Source organism: Falco naumanni, chromosome 9 (assembly GCF_017639655.2).
Source record: "Falco naumanni isolate bFalNau1 chromosome 9, bFalNau1.pat, whole genome shotgun sequence".
In the NCBI taxonomy this organism is placed as follows: domain Eukaryota; kingdom Metazoa; phylum Chordata; class Aves; order Falconiformes; family Falconidae; genus Falco; species Falco naumanni.
The window spans coordinates 8019460-8040113 of NC_054062.1; the positions used below are offsets into that span (position 1 = coordinate 8019460).

Sequence of the window (20654 nt, forward strand, 5' to 3'; positions counted from 1 at the left end):
TTAAACTGCAGATGCAGAGCTGCATAAACCACAAAAAAATGTCAAGCTCAGTGCCCACAAGCTTCAAATAGATCCCCTTTAACCCTTTCAGGCTTTTCTTAGATGGTATCCCAAGGCTGCATCAGGGATTTTGACCCAGGGAGGGGACCAGGAAGATGGGAGCAGGGAATTCTTCCAACCACAGCAAAGCTAGCGAGTTCAAACGCTAAAGGGCCAAGAGCTTTCCTCTTTTGCCTGGGAGTTGCTTTAACTTTTGTTAACAAATCAGTGTTTTAAATGCTTCTAGCTGCCTAGCACAGGGCTGCATCACCCGGCGGTGGAGGAGGCAGGAGGCACGGGCAGGCTGGGTTGCATCAAACCCCAGCACTGCTACAAACAGCTTGTGCAAACAGCAGACACTGAGGGAGATCTGTGAGGATACCTACAGAGACTCACACTGTTTGCACCGACTTAATATTCCTCACCTTAGTTAAATAACATTTGGAAAGAAGCACAAAGCAGTATCCTGAATAGAGGACTCGCAGGCAGTAATTAAATGCCATGATTATAGCCCGATTTCCCCCTAGGACACAGACCCAGATATTTTGCAAATGCAGGCATCCGATTATTGTGCCTCCCATAGGATGCACTGAGCTTTATCTCCCTCTTGCCGTATACAAATCCTCCTGTAGAGCTGAATCAAGACCATACGCCTTCCTGGTTCCAATTACAGGCTACAGTTTTGGGCCTTTTATGTAAAATAGTTCATGTCCAAAATTTCATTATGAATCCACAATACAGTACCTTTCAACTTGGACAAGCTGCCAACTCATTAAAAAGCTGCTTTTAAATTTTTTTTCATTATTATTAAAATGTCTCCATGGTGATGTGAGTTTCTCAACCCAAATAACCATAATGGATGAATTATAGCTGACATTACTCTGTTACTGCTCTGCTGTCCTGGCAAAATAACAATGCCTTCACTGTCATAGCCAGAAATGACCCAGGCTATTGAATGATGTATGAAAACACATCCACACAGACAGCGATACTAATAAATACATCATAATAAATATATGAAGCACATAGAAATTGACCCAAATCCCCTTAAAGACAATGGAGACCCCCACCCCAACAAAGGGTTTGGGATTAAGCCCTTATATTTGATTCACTTCAAATGAGCTCATGCTGGGAGATGTGGCACATCCATCACTGGACGGCACTGCACCAATGCTGAATTTGGCTCAGCATCACTCTTTTACCCCATGGCCAAATCCTTTCAAATTCACTACACTCAGCCTCCTGCAAGGCAGCAAAGGGTTAAGACTCCAATTTCGCAGATGGAGCCACGGAAATTGCTGAGGAGGTGCAGGGTGGGCACAGATCTCTCCATCCCACTTGGCTCCCTGCACAGCCCACCGATGTCACTAGCTTCACTCGAGCAGACTGCATCTGTGCTATGCCCCAATATGCAAACCAGTAGAGCCAGGCTGAGTTCCTTCTTTCCTAAGGACCACAACCAGGGATAAAAAGCTTTGGTACAATCTCATGGTCTTCAAAATAGGAAGAAGGTTCCAGCTGTCCCTAACCCAGATTCTGCAGGTGTATCCCAATACAGCCCAAAATAAAGAGCCCTGCTGCTGATCTGGGCAGAACAGGAAAGCTTTAACTGCTTAAATAGCAAAAAATCAGCAAAAACAATGAGCTGATCCAGTTCCTGACACAAACACAAAGTGGATCTGCTGTGCAAGATGCTATCATTTCCAGGGCCACTTTTCAAAGGAAACAGCTCTTCAACAGTGTCACCAACTTCTGGCCTTTTTCTTCATCTGAGAAGACTCTCAGTTTTGGATTGGCTTGTTTTCCTCAGAGATGACTGTTCAAGCTATAATAGAGATTTTTGAGCTCTTTTTAAACTTATATATACATATATATATGCAGACACCCACAAGCAGTGTGGAGAATACAGAGTTTGCTAGAAGAATGCAAATGACATTTTGCTGGCTGCCACTGAAAACTTTGCCTTTCTTGCCTCCGCTGGAAGAGCACGGTTTTTGATGGGAAGCAGAACTTATTTAGGGAGCAAGGACAAAGAGCATCTCAGCAGATTTTCTCACTCTTGTGAGCTTGAAAAAACAGACAAGCTTTCTAAAATATATATAGATATATCTTGCTTTGCTGGCTGTGGCAGCAGAATGCAAAGCCCATAAAATTACCATCTTAGAAAAGCACTGACTTCTAATTAGCACAAAATATTATGTGCAGTGTACATTTGCCTAGGGTGCTCTATAGCAGAGAGGGAAAGTTATGCTACAACCCACCCGCCTGTTAACACGAAATCACTAAAACCACATCTCCCCTGGTACATTGCACTGCAATTACTCTGTTATCTTTATCTCCTCTCTCATTCATTTGGTGGTGTGAGCTGAAGTCACATCTAGTTATGGAGATGTACTGAGAAAACATCTGTTGATCTGATGGAAAACACTGGGGGTTCTTCACTTCATTCTTCCCTTCCATCTCCTTAGCAAGCAGCAGAACAGACTCAATGACTTTGGAAGTCTCTGGAGACAGGGCTGTTTCAACCACCCTGTGGTTGTCCAGATGATGAAATGATTGAAAAGTTGCTTGATGACACCAGGGAAACACCATCCAGATCTTCTCACCCAAGGAAGACAGTAGATGCAAACTGAAAACTCGGTGAGGACATGCAAGTAGGAAGATGGGACAAACCCAAGAAAATCTCCTACAATGCTGAGTCCTCCGCCGTGACCACGATTCAGCTCTTCACGCTGTTTTGTGTTAACCTTTGTCACAAGGGGTATCATCCAGTCTCCTTTCTATGACAATTAGCCAGAATACTCTATCCTTTTTTTTTTAAATCTATCTTGAGGTCACCACTGTTAGCTGGTTTCCATAACACAATTGGCTACGGCAATACTGGAAAGCTCTCGAATCCACTACAGCTGTATGTTCCCAGCTGGAACCATTTCTTCAAGTGCTTCTGAGCCTGAAGATACCAGCTGGGCTAACACTTGGAGTCATTTCAGACACACAGAAAGAGCACACAAAAGCTGTTCAACACATGCTGGGGAGGTTGGGCTGATCTTGCCTTGGGACAGAAGGATGGGCTCAGAGGCCACTGCAGGGCACTTGCAGCCTGTCCTTGGGACAAATATTCCCCATATCCACAGGGCACAGCCCTCTGGGATGTGAAGGTACAGCCTGGCAGAGGGGTGCAGCTGGACACTTGATGGATTATCTATGGTCAGCAAAGACTGTCCTGCCTTGGGCAGCAATAAAAACAAATACACTGTTCTGCACATGCTGAAACAGGGCTTAAAAAAAAAACCAAAAAAACCAAGCAAGCAGGTCCTTTGCTAAGGGTTGACCAGGCGACGAAGGGCTACCAGCCCACAGCTGATCTCATCTTCATGTCAGACTCTCAGTTTGTATGCAAGACACAGGGCATGCTCCTGCTCACCACGGAGTAAATATAATTCACCTGCTAATTGTCACAGCAGGGTAATAATGAAGTCTGAAAATAACCTCAGTAATAACACATGCAATGAAGGAAACAGAGGACTGGAAGATGCAAGCGCATCGGCAGTCCACCTCCGAGTCCTCATTTAGGCCATTGACAGCCTGGGTCTGATAGATACAGCAAGTTAATTAAAAAGCATTGGTAGTGGCATGCCACATTACCTCTGATTTAGCTAATGCATTTTATGTCATTAATTCTTTCACAAACACCAAAGGAGAATGCATGCACCTGCTTTGCTTAAGTTACTGCTTCACAGATGAGTTACATGCAGCATCTTTCTGCCTTGTTGCTAAACCTCTCTCAGCAAAGGCGCTTTTCTCACCAAACCCAGAAAATCCCACCACGCCTAGTCCCAGCGCCCTTGCACCCTCCCCTGTAAATCAGGGATACAGCAGTGCTCCTGTATGGCTTTGGAAGGAAGAATTCTGATGTTCACTACGTGTTCAAGACTGAAGCTCTCAGGCACTGAGAAGGTTTAGGTCCATAATTATGTCCAGCCTTTTTACGAGCACATTTTACTTCACAGTAGTGATTGTCTCTTGGCCTGAAAAATTAAGCTCCAGTGCATCCTCAGTGACAAATGAAATAGTAGCCCACAAGCTCTTCAAGGGCTTTGTGAACTCCCACATCTTAGTGGCATTCTCTAATGAACCTCCGATTTCTTCAAACAACTGTTCTTGGGACATCTGTTCTTGTGGGGCAGTCTATTATTTTTATATGGTGATTATTTGTGTTATGAGAGACACCACAGCCACAGAATAAGACCCTACTGTGCTTGGCACTCCACAAACGCAGAACAAAACAGTCTGCGTTCTTTTGCATCTTCCAAGTCTCTCTCCCCAGCTGGATGTCACTGTGTGATAATGAGACAGTAGAAACTTTCTAATATAGGAGGGAACAGATGTAGGCACTGGCCGCGTCTTCTGTGGTGAAACCCACCACTATGTACAAATGCAGTAAGAAAAGAGCCTACTGTAATGTTATTTGATGACTGAAAGTTTGCAGCCCCCTGAAACAGTAAAATCACTCCCTGCCAAGGGAGCATGCAAGCACACTTAAAAGATGAAGAAATTATGCAGTGCCCTATACATGCCTGTGGAATCTGAGAAAAAGGGTCAGATGGTTACATATGACAAAAAGCTGTGGACTCACCAGGATACAGCTGCTTTGTCGGTGCACTAAGCTGAGCATCTTTTGTTACTCTATAAGCAACATCTGCTTCTTTTGAAGATCTTCTGCTTGTGCAAAACCCTGTTGTTTTTGTTATACCATCAGGTAAATTATGAAAATCTAATACCTTCAAGAGGTCTGCAGGTTCAGCTGTGGAAAAAGAAAAGGAGACAAGAATTAGCAGGCAATAGGACTGGTACTTGCTTACTTGCTCAGATCGAAATCAGTATTAGCCTGCACCCCACAAATCAATCATCACAATTTTAAAAACATGAAATAAGTTTTCAATACGTCTACAGATACAACATTAATACCAGCTTCAAAGCTAGGATGTTGTACTGCTGGTCAAAGACACTAATTCAACACAGAGACGAACAGTTGATCAGCTGTCTGCGCTGGGGCAGTAGGGAGAATATACCATCTTATTAGCTACAGCAGTTATATTTTCTGGATGTCTTCACCCAATCTCTATCATTCAAGCACATGCTGAAGACTAAGCATTAGACAGGAAATTCATGATCTGAAAGAAAGGCTTTAAATCAAGAGGTTGCCAACATTTTCATTCTTTTTTTTCTTAAATTGGTTCATCCAAAAAGTTATTTGGAAGCAAATACCTGAGCAAGCTTCCTTGAAGGATTACACGCACCATGCAAAACAACCGCATGCAAAGTCACACTAGCTGGGATAACAGCTAAACCCACAAGACGCGCCTCAGGGTACGAACAAGTTATGGCAGAGCAGCATCCCAGCACAGCGCTTTGGTGCTTGTGGGCTGGCCGTGCTGCCAGCAGGCTCACCCAGACCCTTGCAGGGTTTGTGCACAGTGTCTAACTCTGCCCAGGGTGCAGCAAGGCGACACAGGGCAGGGATGCAGCACAACTCCACTGCAGGCAGCCAAGTGTCCCCCTCTTAATTCAGCTCAAGCCCAGGCAAGTCCCGTTAAATAGTTCCCCCTCTCTGCCAGGTATTCCCCCCTGTGACACCGGAATTATACACACAAGCACCAGTGTGTATAAGCAGACAGAAAGCCAACAAAACACATATGCTGCACAGAAGAAGAAAAATCCGCGTGGACATTTTGACTGATGACATGAAGAAAAAGGCTCCTTCCCTCAACAGCCCTCCTTGACCACATCCCGTTAGGCTCATATCCTGGGGCTCCTGCTGCTGCAGACATTAAGCTAGTTAATGAAGGGAGTTTGTCTGACACCCAGTGGTCCCCACACCAAACTCAGCGCCAGTTCACCTTCAGATATTCAGGTCTCTAGAGCATCAATTAAGTAATGCAAGTGATACATCTCACTAACTTCATAATCTGGTCTTGCTCACATCAGGAGATATAGTGTCTCCAGAAGTGGAATATTCAGATCTGACTTAAAATGCTTAGTTTGAATTTTGACTTGATATTTGGAGCAAAGTGCTGTCAGAAATATGAGCCACCCAACTCAACCCACCAGCAGTATTCAAAAGCAAATGTCTGCCTGACAGCTCCATTTAGCCTTGCCTGGGCGATATATCACAGCTGTATCCTTTTGCTACCTGATACATTATTTTTCCCAAAGAGTGATATTATTCAGATCCCTCAAGGACAGCCACACATTACATAGTCTGATGTCTGCAACGATACCCAGGACTAACCCCCTGGTCTGGCTGCCCCAGCTTCCATCAGGATCTCAGGGCATCGTGCCATGCTGCATGGCCAAGGGTGCAAAGCTTGTTACCAGTTTGCAGACTGATCACAAATAACCCAGCTACATTCAGGAAGGTGCATGGCATTTCTGCTACTGCAAAAAAGGGGACAGCTCCGAAAAGGGCAGGAAAATACAGGACTTCTTGCAAAGGGGAAAAAAAAAAATTGGCCTCACATTAGCATCAAGCCTATTACTAGAAAGACCAGGGAGGAAAGAGGGAAAGGATTTGCAAGGGATTCGCCATCCATGGGCAAGGGCTACAGCGTGGCCATCAGCACCGAATCCAAACACCTCAGCAATGGAAAGAAACAGCATGAACAAATCTTTTACAATATAAAAGGTTTTGGTTACCAAGATGATCGGCCTAATATTTGGATGGAAAATTCGTGTACGTTGTTCAGCAGTTTTTACAAGTTTCCACAATCCTGAGGATTTTGGCTCTCAATGAGAGATTACAAACATATGGCAAACCCAAGTCAACACTGCAGATAAACCAGCTGAGAGCTTGGCCTGAGCAGCATACAGCTGTAACGTTTCCTCATCTCTCATTCTTGTTAGACAGTATGCGGATGACACACATTTGTCTAAGCTGTCCTTGCCGCCTGGATCTTCCTGCTGCCTTTCAACCATGTTTTCTTCACACAGGAATATCTGTATACATACAACCCAAGCTGCGTTTAAGCAACTAAAACTACAATAAAACACCAGTTCTGCTTCCAGTTACCTCCCTCTGCTCCAAGAGATTCAAATCAGCCAGCTCCTAAGCTGCCTCCAACATTTATTTAGGGAGGAGAAGGGAAAAAGGCAAATGCAAGGGGGAGGGGATGTGAATTCCAGACTCCTGACATCAGCCCGGTCCCCACGCAGGGGGATCTGAGCAGGGGGATCTGAGCCTCGCTTGCAGTGCTGCACATCAGCCATCCTGCGGACAGTAGCCACGGTGGGGCTGAGGCATCTGCAGGACCAGAAATGGCTGCAGAAGAATCCATCATCCAAAAGCTCAGCTGCTGTTACGACAAAAACTGTGTGAACATCATCTCCTTTGGCAAGGGAGCCCCAGCTGACACCAGAGCCAGCCATGGTCATCTCTCACAGGAAACAAGTATATGGTGCTGGGCGAGTGAAACGCTGCTCATTATCACGATCTTATAGCTAAAATCGTGGAGTGTATTGACAGGAAGGAAGCACAACATGAAAACTGAAGGTTTCACCAGCTCTGTACCTCAACAGAATGACACCACTTGCGAGCCATATGGCAATTGCTGGCCAAAAGCTCCAGCAGTGGTTATAGCAAGGTGATGGGCGTCCAGGGGAGCTGGACCTCCTCCAGAAGCAACCAGCCATGAGCAGGTAGCAGGCTCCGTGCTCCAGCTCCTGCCCCGAGCCCTCTCATCTCCCATCCATCTCAGCTCCCACCCATCATCAGCGCCCTGGTACAGAACTTCTCATTTGTAAAAGATGATTCAAGCATCTGCCAGCCTCCCTCTGCTGCTGTGAGCCTCCAAACCTATCACGCAATTAATCTTCATTTTGAAGGAAGATCCTCTATACCTCCATAACTATGATGGATTAGGTCAAGGCGAGATACTAAAGTAGAACAACAGTCTGGGTATTGCACAAACAAACTGCAAAGCATGCAGGTAATCAGCAGGAGAGGAAATACCTTCTGTTCACAGATGTGAGCAAGTGTCCCACCTCTGCTTGCTCCTGGAGATCAAAGAGGAGGCAAGGAGCCAGCTGAAGCCCTATAGACCACTCAATGTTGCACTTCATCACTAAGGGCATCCGTTTGAGTAGGACTTAAGGAGCATAAAAGTATCCATCTCTTTCCAGAAAGATGGACTTCACACAGGAGCAGCTCTTATTCCTGTCCAGCTAATCAGTTTGTTTATTTCCCCTTGATTTTTCAGCCCAAACTAAATGTAATCTCCTGTTAGGAGCTCTGACAGCATCATGCCCAGGACAGAGACGGAACTGACCAAAATCAGGCTCTACAGGGTATTTCTTACAAGCTTGCACTGGGTTTGGCCTTCATCCAAGAACTGAATCAGCTGTTGCTTTATGAAAGCTTTTTTTTTTTTTTTTTACTTGCTATTTTATGAATAACATTACTATGCAGCATTACACACAGGATCATTCTTTCACTCGAGATGCACAAGGCTCCCCTAAGAGACCAGCAGCTCAGTCCCTGCTGTGCTGGAGGAGGGTATACAAAAATATATAGCCAGTATACAAAGAGGCAAACCCCAAACATCCCAAATTAGACCAAAATCAGACCAAAGGCTTCCCCAAAAGCATGTACAGCCCTTGAAAAAGACCCAAAAGGAACATTACTTCTCATTTTAACAGTGGAGATGAGTGCCTCCCTGACAAACCAACAGTGGCAAAAGGAGGAATTAAATCCTTAATTCCTCCATGTCCAACCAAGGGTTTAACCACAAGACCAATCCTTCTGTGTTAATCTGATTTCTAATTATTTAATTACCTGTTAAAACCTGGAACAGAGGCAGCTGGTATTAAGTTTATAACTCTACCCCCACTCAGCAGTGGACAAAAGCCACTTTTTTTTTTTTCTTTTCTTTCTTACACTTCCATATTAAAGCAAATTCAGCAGCATCCATTGAAATAAACTCCCTGGCTTTGGGCTGGGCACAGGCTCCAGCCAAAACATGGTCAGTGTGGCCATGCCCTGCCACCCTCAACGACGGCCAAGCCACCTGCTCGGACTGAGCTGTGGATGCGGGAGCAGAAATATCCCCAAGGAACTCCAGAGGAAACAAGACCATCATTAATCATCATTAACAGCCCCAGGCAAATATTAGACCACACTGAATGCCCCTGCCTGTGGGCAAACCCCATTCCCAGCATGACTGGGTTGTCCATCCTCACCTTTCCTTTCCTTGACTGTTCTTTAAATCAGTTTTTAAGAGGGAAAGAGGTCTTAAGCCCTGCTGATCCTTCAGGACATGTGCAATGATAAACAAAGATTTTTTTATTATTTTTTTTTTAATGCTATTACACTTATAAGTCACAGAGCAGAAAAGGCAACAACCAACCCTTGTTTAGCAGCTGCAGTAAAGGTCAGTTGAAGTCTTTCTGCACACAACCACTATGCAAAGGTTAAACAGTTTGGTTTCTCTACCAAGCTTGATATCAAGCCCAGACCCTCCTAATTTTGCTCCCCCCGCCCCCCCCCCTTCCCCCCTTCCCCCAGGGCCAAGGCATTTGCTTTGCTTTCATCAGGGGAAGCCACACTGTCCTCACTTCGCTCCAGTGTGGGCTAACAGGTGTCAGCCCAGAGAAGGCACTTGCCACCAGTTCCCTCTTTGTCTCATTTCATCACCCCCTTGTCAGCCTGATATTCTTAAAAGCAGGATGGATCAGCAGGAACCAAGACATTATTCCCACCTCTGGAAAAAAAACTAAGTCAAGACCCTAATGGAAATGGTGCTATTGAAATTCAGCGCAAGATGGACCTGCAGCTTCTGTAGGCTACGCTGAAAATCCCAGCATATACAGCATTAGCCAGAAGTCATTAATCTAAGTCATATTTATGCCTGCAATAATAATTTTTTAACACCTGAAACAAAGCTCTCGCAGGGGCCCCAAAGCACTTTACCAAGCGTCAGGATACATAAGTCGCTTATACATTACTTGTGGGTATCACGTTTCCAGTGTCTGAAAAATTACCAAATTACAAATAACAAACCTCAAAACAATTCTCCCTCCCATCATTTTTCAAGATCTTTAATTAAATCCTTATCCCCAAGGAAATTCGCAATATTTAAACTTGCCACCGAGTTGAAGGCTGCAGCGCCTGTAGCCATGCGGTGCTGGCGCCGGACACTCTCTATGGCCTCCTGCTTTACACCGCAGCATTCAGAGGGGGCTGCTCTCCCTGACACCCTGCACAGCCCACTGGGGTGAACTGGGCAGCACAACTGGTCAAAAGGCAAAGCCAGGCATGCCAAATGAGTACAATCTGGATTGCAGTAGATTACAGAGTTAAGTATGTTTATTTTCCCAACTATATACTGTCAGTTTTATAAATCTGTTGAAGTCAAATCATGCACAAAAAAAATTTATTAATCTCTTCTGAAAGCCGTCTCCCAGTTTTTCAGTGTGATCTTCAAGCTTTTTCAGCTGCCATTTGGGAAGATTTTTTTATTTTTTTTTTTTGCAATGAAGCTATCACATGGCTCCAGGAGCAGAAATTTTCAGAAAAAGCAAGAAAACCCCACTAGGTATCACAAGACTCCTCAATACAAACCCCAGCAAGCTGGCAAAGTCACGACACTATATCGCAACAGCAAACATCCACTGTGCTAAGCCTGGACTGCTAACGAGGAGTCCAAACGATGCAGCCTCCAGGTGTCGGGTGCACAGCAAGGGGTGGAAGGAGCAGAAATGCTGTTTCTGTAGCACAGACAGCACATCTGGGAGACCCTCCCCAGTTCTTTGGGGCTCCGTTGCATTCGTTTGATAGCTGGGGAGAGGCTCTTGCCTTGACATTCCCAGAGATCAAAACCAACCCTCTGGAACACCCGCAGTAATGAGAGCAGGTGAGTTCCCACACCATGCCCAGCCCGTTTGTCCTCCGAGGGCCTGGGAAGACCACACATCCACCAGCCAGCAAGAAAACCACTTTCCCAATCAGCCCAGCATCCTCATTGCTATGAGCGCCGCACCTAGAGCGGTTTGCACACTCCAAATGAGTTAGCACCCAGACCTAGCCCTTCCTCTTTGACCTCTATGCATTTTCTAGTGGAGCTGCCCAGGATGCTATGTACTTGGTGTACTGCTGAGAACAGATCTGTTTTTCCAACTACCCTTTGCTCATCTCACCGAAAAGGTCAGGAAGCCCCCAGGATCTCAGTGGACCAGAAGCTGAAACGAGTTTTAGAGAACAGTTCAATCCACCAAAACTGCACACGCCCCACTAGCACCGCCCGGTGCAACGTGCCGTCCACCAGACAAGAACGCAGCTGCGCTGCCACGCAGCAGCTGTATTACAGCTGTGTCCAAAATTGGGCTTAAGAGATCAAAGCCTTCCCCTTTCACTAACTACCGCTGCCGTCTTAAGGTACACCTTATTCAGTCTTACCTGGCAACATTGAGCCAGCCTTCAGTCTTCACTGAATGCATTCCTAGAACTTGAAGAGTTAAGAAAATCCCCTTTCTTCCACTTTTTGCCTTACAATACCCTTCAAAGTGGAAAAAATCCCTCATCAGCATCCTGAGACACACATTTATTGTGCACAGCTGACCCGTTGTATTAATGCAGTAACTGAGACATTTGGGTGTCTGAAGAAGGGGTCACCATCCCATAACAGTGGAGAACCATTCTTCTATATTCGGTTTCATAACAGCTAAAGGGCATCCAAAGACCTTCAGCACTTAATGACACAGCACTTAGTCGTACTATAGTTTATGTGCAATTATTGCCAAAGATTTCAGGTCATAAGGTGAAGAATGAATAAGCATTTATGTTCCCAGCTCATTCCAGGTGCCCTCTGCAACTTTTCTCATCATTTAATACGTAACTCAGCAGTCCGGGTATTTGTATCCAAGTGTCTGATCATGAGTGAGGAACACTTACTGGGAAGCAAAGCCTGCCTAGACGAACAACCACTATAAAATAAACTTGTCATCTTATCCCACAGCAAGTAATAACAGTGAAGTGAATAAGGATTGTTTCAAGAGTAGCATCTCCTTGAAAAGCGCCTCAAGTCACACAGAAAGGCAGAGTGAGTCATTTTCATAGGAAAAGCAAAGCTATGCACTGCAGTTAACCTGCCCACAATTAACCAGCTGGCTTAAATCGCCTTGTTTCTCTTGCACACAGATGTCTAAACAGCACCCAGGCTGGCTGGGGCGGCTCTGGCCTGCCCACACTGCTGTCCTGCCTCCTCAGCATCAGCAAAGTGAGCAGCTGGACCCAGTGGCCTGGCGCTCTGCTCCAGTCCCATGGCTGTGTGTGGAAGCACCATGCTTGGACATGTCCAGGAGCTTTCCTGGATCTCCTTCCCTGCCTCCTTAACCACTCATCTCACTTCAGACCTTCACCAGAAAGGTAGTTTCATATGCTTCAAAGCGAATGGGGATCACACAAACTGATGCAAAAAAACAAATAACGTGAATCCTATTCAACAGATGAAAAGCAGGGACCTTCTGATATAAAGGCAGTAGATTAAAGAAACGAGAAATTAAATAAAAAGAGTTGGATCCTGTGCTTGACTACAGCAAGGTAAATTCAGTGATCTGAGTAATAGCTGCCCCAGGTTTCCATCACCACCTCCGAGAGCAGAATACCCGGCCCCGAGCAGGGGCAGATCCAGCTCCTGCACCCAGCTGGGCTGCTGTCTCACCCGCACAGCTCTGAGCCAGCCAGCTAGTGCCAGGTAATCTGGTAGGTAAGGTGAATCTAAAAGTCCCAGCTTTAATGAAACAAGGTCCACTTCTGCCACCCAAGAACCTACTCCTTAACATCCCCATCTCTCTTGTTTGTCATCTTTAAGCCAGAAAATGTTGTGTTGTGGGGAGATTAGAAGAGGCACAATTTTATTAGGCACTTTCAGGTACTCAGGTGACAAGTATGAAGTTATTACCATATTTTCCCCAATTAATATCAATGTATCCGGCACAAACAACATCAGGCAGAGCACTGCTCTCTCACTGCATTACCATCTCCAAGCGGAAAGGAGGATTCTGCAGGGCTGCCTGAATGCAGTGAAAACCCATTCCTGGGAAAAGAAGCCATTACATATTTTTAAAGGAAAAGGTGACTTCCAACAGAAGCCCAAAAAGCCCCCGAGCTGCGAGAGGTCAGACCTCTCGCATCCATCAGGGACAGGAGGAACCAGCTGTGACGCAGCGCCGCGCTTTAATCCTGACCTAGGAAACCCAACCAAGGTCAGGATGCCCCCGGGAGGGTGCTGAGCCTCCACACTGACCAGGCTCCAGCAAGGGGAAACACTCCGCTCCAAACAGACCCCTTCCCTTCCATCTTTACCGCCTTCTGCTTCCCCAAATACTTTCTTAAGATAGTTTATTCTTAGCGCTAAATAAACACCCAATTATTTCCTGTAGGGGACCAAACTCGGACCTGCAGTGAGGCAGAGCAGAGCACGCAGAGGGCAGGATGCCCTTTCACCAGGCTTAGGGTTTCTCGCTCTCCAGGCTGCTGCCCAGAGGTTGACATGGACGTCTTGCCTTATACCAGAAATTAAACACCAAGGGGTAAATGCTCCAGTGCTCAGATCTGTAAGAGACAGCAACACAGGTGAGAACTGGAAGCTGCTTCACTTTGCACCGTATTTTTATGGAGCCTGGAATCTCCAGGTAATGTCTATGGGATTTCAAGAATGTCTACTCCTTATTCAAATACTTTTCACCACTGTTGACCTCCTAGCTGCAGCACATGGATAACGGACTAAACCAAGATGGAACAGGTTAAAACAAAATATAGACAAAAAATAAGAATATAAAGCTTCAGTTGCCACTGCTCAAGCATCCTTTGGATGGACTTAATAGAGCCCCTTCAATTCTTCAGCATCCCAGTAGCCCAATCAAATAAAATGATATATTTGGACAAAGAGGAAAGGCACTTTGAGGAGAACCAAGGAATCTGAACTGCAGGACTGAAGATAGGGAAGTTTGTTCCCTAGAAAGGGGCACAATGCAACAAAAAAAGGCCAGCTACGAAAGGGGTCAGATACTCATCCGGTGCACATCAGCTCCTTCCAATTGCTGCAACAGAGCTGTGTCAATTCCTATTGCTCTAGATAGCCGAATATTTCACCAATGACTCATGTCATCCCCTTATGGTGTTTTTTTTTTTTTTAAAGGCCCAAATAGTCCCAACTGTGAACAAAGGAAACCATTATGCAGAGCCAGATTCGAAAGATCGTATGCATAATCCCAGAAGGGAAAGAAAGAAACCCAGAACTGATACTGGAGCAGCTCTGCAAGACTACATTAAATTCAAAGAATCAAATAATCTTTGTTCCTTTGAGCGTAAATTTTTTTTTTTAAATAATCAATCATTTTGGTTTCTAACAAAGCAGTGGTGTTAGCAGCTAACAGCAAGCAAAGAGCAGGCCTTTCCCCCACAGAATATAATTAAACCACGCAAAAAAAATCTCTGCTGTGAATGCCATGCAAAACTTACAGACACAATGCACAGAAGAGAAGCAAACACTTAAGATTTTGGGGGAAATCCCAGCCCCTTCCAAGAGCTTCAAATATCCCATTCATTTTGGAGAACTGGGGATTTCAGATTCTCCCCTGCTAAGGGAAAGAAAAATCCAGCGGTACAGGGCTGGCTCTGTGAGCACAGGGATTGCTCGGCAGAGGAAAACAGGGTGCTAAGGGGGAAGGGAGGAGGACAACGGGCTTTCTTCTGAGATGGGAGAGGATCTGGCCAGGGTGACTGCTGCCCCACGCCAGCGTGGGAGCCAGGGCATGGCAGTGACGCATCTGTCACTGGGAAGCTGGGGACAGCCTGCTGCTGCCTGCCAAGAGCACGCAGAGGAGAGCGGCCACAGTGAGGGTTTCTCCTCCGTTCAAGCAGCTGCTGACCCCCATTTCCACAAATCCTGGGGGAAAGCGATGAACGAAACCTAGAGCACAGGGAAAAAGTGGCAGTGGGGTCCCCAGGAGGGCAGGTCCGAAGGGGCAAAGCCAACGCTCAGCGATCCTTTCCCTGCTCATGGGCAGCCTCCCCTGGCCCCACACGGACCAGGGGGATTTGCACCAGGCTTCACCAGTTGTCCCCAAGAAGGGGACAAACACAACTTCTTCCTTCCCCCTCGCTCCCTGCTGAAGCAAACCATCCCGTCCAGCCAAGGGAAAAGCACGGAGCCTTTTCAGACAGAGCGCAAGCCGAGCCCCGCCAAACCCCCAGCCCACGTCAGCACTCAGCACGACTGTTCAGTGTCTGAGGAGTTTTTACGGGCCAGTCCTGACAGCAGGGTCAGAAGAATTAGGTGAACCCTCAGCGTTGCAGTGGCTGCCGTTGCCTCTGCTCGCAGAGCTGGGCTGCAGTGGAGATGCCTCGCATACCACCCTGCCCACGGCGCTGCTCCCATCCCCACCAGTCCCGCTCCCCGGAATCCACAGGGAGCTTTCCAATCCCCCACCAGTTGGATCAAGTATTTCTGGGTCGCCGTGACATTTCGGGAAGTTTTCCAGCAGAAGTTTGATTACTGGCAGGAGTCTTGCCCTTTACGAAACAACTGAGGGTGAAGGGAGTCTAAAACTTTTAGAGCTATTAAAACTAAAAACTCACACACTCAGCAGATCCACAAAAGGAAATGGTGACGGAGCGTGACTCCATCTTCTGAATGATTAACTGAGCGGTCTTAGAGAGCACTCAGCTTTAGAAGCAGTTTCTGAAAGCGAGCCATAAGGGGACACAAGTTATGTTCAAACAAACAGGCACTCTCCCCTCCTTCCCTCCCACCCAAAGTCTCTGGTTCCTTTACTGAAAAAAAAAAAAAAAAACAAGAAAAAAAACCCACAAAAAACAAAATCCCACTTTCAAATCCTTGTGAAGCCCCTGGATTGTCTCAGCCCTAAGGGAGCATTTAGAGATGTACCAGCAAAAGATGGAAATCACATCCAAGGCGTCTGTTACTCTTCCCGAGCAAAACCTTGGCACAGTCTTTTGGAAAAGAGCTCCACAGGTGCAGCCCCGGGGGTTACTGGGCTGAGGTGGGGCAAAAGCACCTCTGATGGGAGAACCGTCGCCTCCCTGCCTATGGCCTATGCCTACTTTCTGCAGGAGGTAACCAGGAACCGGTTAGTACCCCTGCAGACACCCGACCACATGGCCCAGCTTGGTGACAGGGAGGTTCTGATGTCCACGGGCAACATCTCTTTTACGTCGAGCTGTGCCAGCACAAAGCAGAGCTCATAGCTGGAGCCCAGCACCGTGTGTGCAAAGCTGAGCGCTGCAGGGACCGTGGGCACATCAGCATCACCTGGGGACCCGAGTCAGACCCCACCAACACTGCATATCACGCAGTCAAGGCATCCCAGCCAAACTACAGGTTTCACTTCAGGGTAATGACTGCTTCAAGCAAAGCATTCTTCACTGCTTCTACAAGTGATGGGTATTTGCCTTGCCCAGTTGCGCTGTGCTGCCCACGGGACTCGCGCCTCAGCCAGCTGCAGGCAACACCAGGGTTCCTGTAGCTCCCAAGCAGATGCATTTGAAGGTGGAAAAGAGCAGTTCAACCTTTTGTCTTTGCTCTAAGGAGCACCAAGTGTTTCCAGACTATCTGGCACTTGGACTTCATTTGCATTTTCAAAGTACTTTGTAATGATCAACCACTTAAAGCTCTGCAAGATTTAATTAGGGCCTGATCTTGCAGCAGCACATTAAACTCAACAGAAGTTTTGCAACCAGTTTTAATGGGGTGCAGAGCAGTTACTCCTCCAAGGAGGGAAGAAGCTGCATACTCATCTCCCAAACAGAGTGGAAGCAACACATGAAGACCTGACATATCTTTGTCAAGCAAGTGTAAGCATCCTTCCTCAGCCGCTGCCAGCTGCAGTGCGCTGCCAGGGCCACCATCTGCTCCAGCCTGCTGCTCCAGCACATCAGAGGGCACCTTTCTTCCTCCTTTTCGTATCCAAAGCTATTTGGCATTGAATCAAGAACAAGAAGGGCATCACCCTTTGATGAAACCAGGGAGGCATGGATTAAGGTAGTAGCCTCCTCCACCTGACATTTAAAACATTTAAAAAAAAAAAAAAAAAACAACAACAAAAAAACCCAAACCACAACAACAACAAAACAGCCTTCCAGAAAGAAAACCAAAGTTCAAACCGCTGAACTAAGATTTTCCTGCAAAAGCAATACTTTCCATCCGGTGGGGTCATTTTGCATGGGCAACCATCTCACTGCATCCCCAGGATGTCACAGAGCACTCACAGACACGGGATGGGAATTGCATCGGGCAGGCTGGAGCCATCACAAGCAGATGTACTGTCATGCCCTACATGTAGGAAGCCCCAGCTCATCTATACTGGATGCTTACAAGCACCCAGCAGCCTCCATATGTGTAAAGGCAGTTTAGGAATGAAAGAGCTGTGGTCAGGGCTTTTCCCCCTCCTCCTCCTCCCATGCTAGTGGCTGGAAGCACAGTGGAATGCACCAGGATGAACTTAAGCAGCCTACAGCCATGTGAGCTGACCAATGCTTCATCTCTTCTTAACACTTCAGAGTTAGAAAAAAGGTCACGGGCCACTTCCAAACTGGAAGGCTGTGCCAAGGGAAATGGGACCACCCTCACAAGTTCATTGCAAAGGATTATGTTCCCTCCCAGCATCTTCCAGCAGTACTTGGGGAAAATGAGAGATGCTGAAGAGGTACCACCAGGGCAGGCTGTCCAGCAAGCACAGCTGGAGCTGCTGTGGTGCAAGGAAAGATACAGGGACAAGAGATACAGAGGGACAGGCCGCATCTTCTGTCAGCTAGACCAATACAGTCTGGAAAGAGCAGCCAAAATGGACAAGCTTTGAGGGAAACATTAACCATTCTGGAATAACACCCTCTCTGCAACCTTCCTATAGCCATGCCCAGCACTTTAATTTCTGTTGTGGTGCTGTAAGTGGATTGCCCAGCTATGAGCTTAATTAAACACATTAACACAAGCGCCTGCATAATTACAGTCATTTCCACCACGGTAAACATTGCCGCTACAGTCAGGCTGGCAATCAGCATCGCATGGTTGGCACATAACATCAGCCACTTAAAAGGGAACAAAACCACAGGGGGGTTTACTGCAGGGCACTACCCCACACCCATACAGGTAGCCCAGCTGGGACGCTTCCAGAACACAGTCATTTAGGAGCTAAAGACTCATTTTCATGCGCTGTGAGGTTTTTAGTTGCCTATAAAGTTAATGGGACCAAGCACAAGTAATTTTTATTTTTAAATATTTCATTGGATGATTTTAAAAGCCCAACACTGAATATTTCCAGCACTACTGTACACTTGAATAGTTTGACACAGGGAAAGAAATGTAAAAGGAGTTTTCTCTCAGACGTTTAAAGCTACGAACTCTTAGCATTTACTTTCTATCTGATTTTTCCTCAACAAAAATGTAGCCAGGAGGCAATTTTCAAATTAATATCCGCTTGATTTCATGGAAAGTGTGCCTGAAGCTTGTTTTCCAAAATTTTCTCAGGAGCATTAGTTCCTTTGAGTTTATATAGCCCACATCTGCACAACATAGGTGCTGCTTTCAGGGCAATAGCAGGAAGATGACGCAGGCCTGAGTTACCCACCCGCAGCCATGAGTTTCATCAGTTCTCAGCAAACACCACAAACCGACCAAAGAGCTGCGATGCCCTCAAGGGAAGCCTGCAAGCAGGGAGAAATTCACCACTGAAGTTACTCATTCCTAATGATTTTCTCAGTCCTAATCAATATTTATTCAGATCTTATTCCTGATTAGGTGTTTAAATGGATTTCTTTGTTAACGTCACCAGGGAATGAACATTTTTTTTACTTTAGGTCAATTGAGGTTTTTTATGGACCAGCTAGAATAATATATAATCTGTTGATGTTCAGACACGCAGAAGAGGCTTTTCCAAATACAACACACCAGCTCCCATTCCTTTCCGATTTCCAGTCCTATTATAAATAAAACGCAAGTACACGGCGTATTTCCCTACTGCCCAAATTAAGAAGTGGTACATCAGGAGGTTTTTGCATTAAAAGCACAGGATGCCTCCCCACACCCCCCAGCCCCTTGGTCCAGACAGCACCAAACAGTGGAAGGGGGTTTATTACCATGAACCCAGCACATCAAGTGGCATTAGGGTAACATCAAGAAACTCCCGTTCAGCCTTGACAGACCTTTGTGATCTCTGACCCTCGGTCATTAGGGGAGAAAGCCAACCCATTAACCCCCCTCATACACTCAGAGCAGTATCTCCATTACAAACATCTATCAGGAGCCAAATAGGAGCTAATTACCCAGCACCAGCCCCCTCCTCCCTGCACCATCCTCCCCGTGATGGGAGACAAACCCTCCCGGAGGCAAAGCCACCATCAGAAGCCACCCCTCACTACTGTTTCAGGAGCTGATTTAAAGATGTGGATTTTGTGCTCATCATGTGGCAATATTCCTAGAAGATCATAGCTTCATCTGCTTGAAATCCATGGCTGACGCTATGGTGTTTGCAGCAGTGACCAAGTCACACACGGACAAGAACTGATTTTAGGAAATTTGGGTCACAGCTGCATGATCATTTCCCACTCCCTTCAGATATTTTCCGTTAAAGTTGTTACAAAGTGATTTGTACATTGGCTGTTCTTGGAAATATCTGCTGTACTTAGGAGCTGAGATGTCATTTCAGGTTCTCCATTATACATGAAGGAGAATTCAAACCCAAAGATAGCATCTAAATTGAAATATGCTACTATAAAAGCTAGCAAGAACTATCCAAGATACCCATCCAAAAAGCTTTCCCAGGCCTCTAACACTGGCCCAGACAAATATTTACATAATCATTCACATGGGTTTGTTTTAAATAAAGAACCTTTTATTATTATTATTACTATTGCTTTGACATCAACCATCTAATTAGAGGCCAACGACAGTTCTAAAAACCACTGTGAGTTCTCCCAGCAGCACCGACGAGAAGTGGTACTGAGTGACAGGCAGCACCGGAGCTGTCGCTGGCCTCCTGCTTTCCCAGGAAATCAGGAGAGGGGAAATTTTGCAGGAAAATCCTATATATTCCCAGGAAATCAGGAGAGGGGACTGCTGGGGAAAAGGACTATTGCCCTGCAGACGCGAGGGGATGGAAGAGGGATGGCTTCTGCCTCTGGCAGACTGTTGGGGAAATGGCAAACTGATGGGCAAAGGGTCTCCTGGCACAAATAATGCCCACTCATGCCTTGTTTTTTCTCGGCTGTAACACCAACACTGTGCTGTGATGCTGGACTAGTCACCTTTATGCCTCTGCTTTACAGACTGGCTTTGGGGACTGGCCTTTCCCTGAATTCACACAAGCTACCTAGCAGAGCAGACCTCAGTTCTGAAGTATTGCTGTAGCATACAAATACAATATGGCTAGAAGTAATCTACTTACCACAGAAAGATCTAGATAAATGCATGCCAAGGCACTTATGGTGGTCTTTATGGTGAATAAAAGTGTGCAGGACCCAGTTTTAAGGTGAGGTTTCAAGTATACCGATGAAGCAGAAAGATAAGAAAACCCACTCCTGGCTGGCAAGAAGAAACAACCAA

General features: G+C 46.2%; 1 protein-coding gene across 2 annotated transcripts in view; it reads right to left on the minus strand.

The window, feature by feature from the left end:
- COL5A1 (collagen type V alpha 1 chain) overlaps nucleotides 1-20654 on the minus strand; it is a 159134-nt gene that overhangs the window by 116234 nt on the left and 22246 nt on the right. For both annotated transcript variants that reach the window (XM_040606337.1, XM_040606336.1), the window contains exon 2: nucleotides 4676-4843. In XM_040606337.1, the coding sequence (XP_040462271.1) occupies nucleotides 4676-4843 (168 nt within the window). The remainder of the gene's footprint in view (nucleotides 1-4675; nucleotides 4844-20654) is intronic.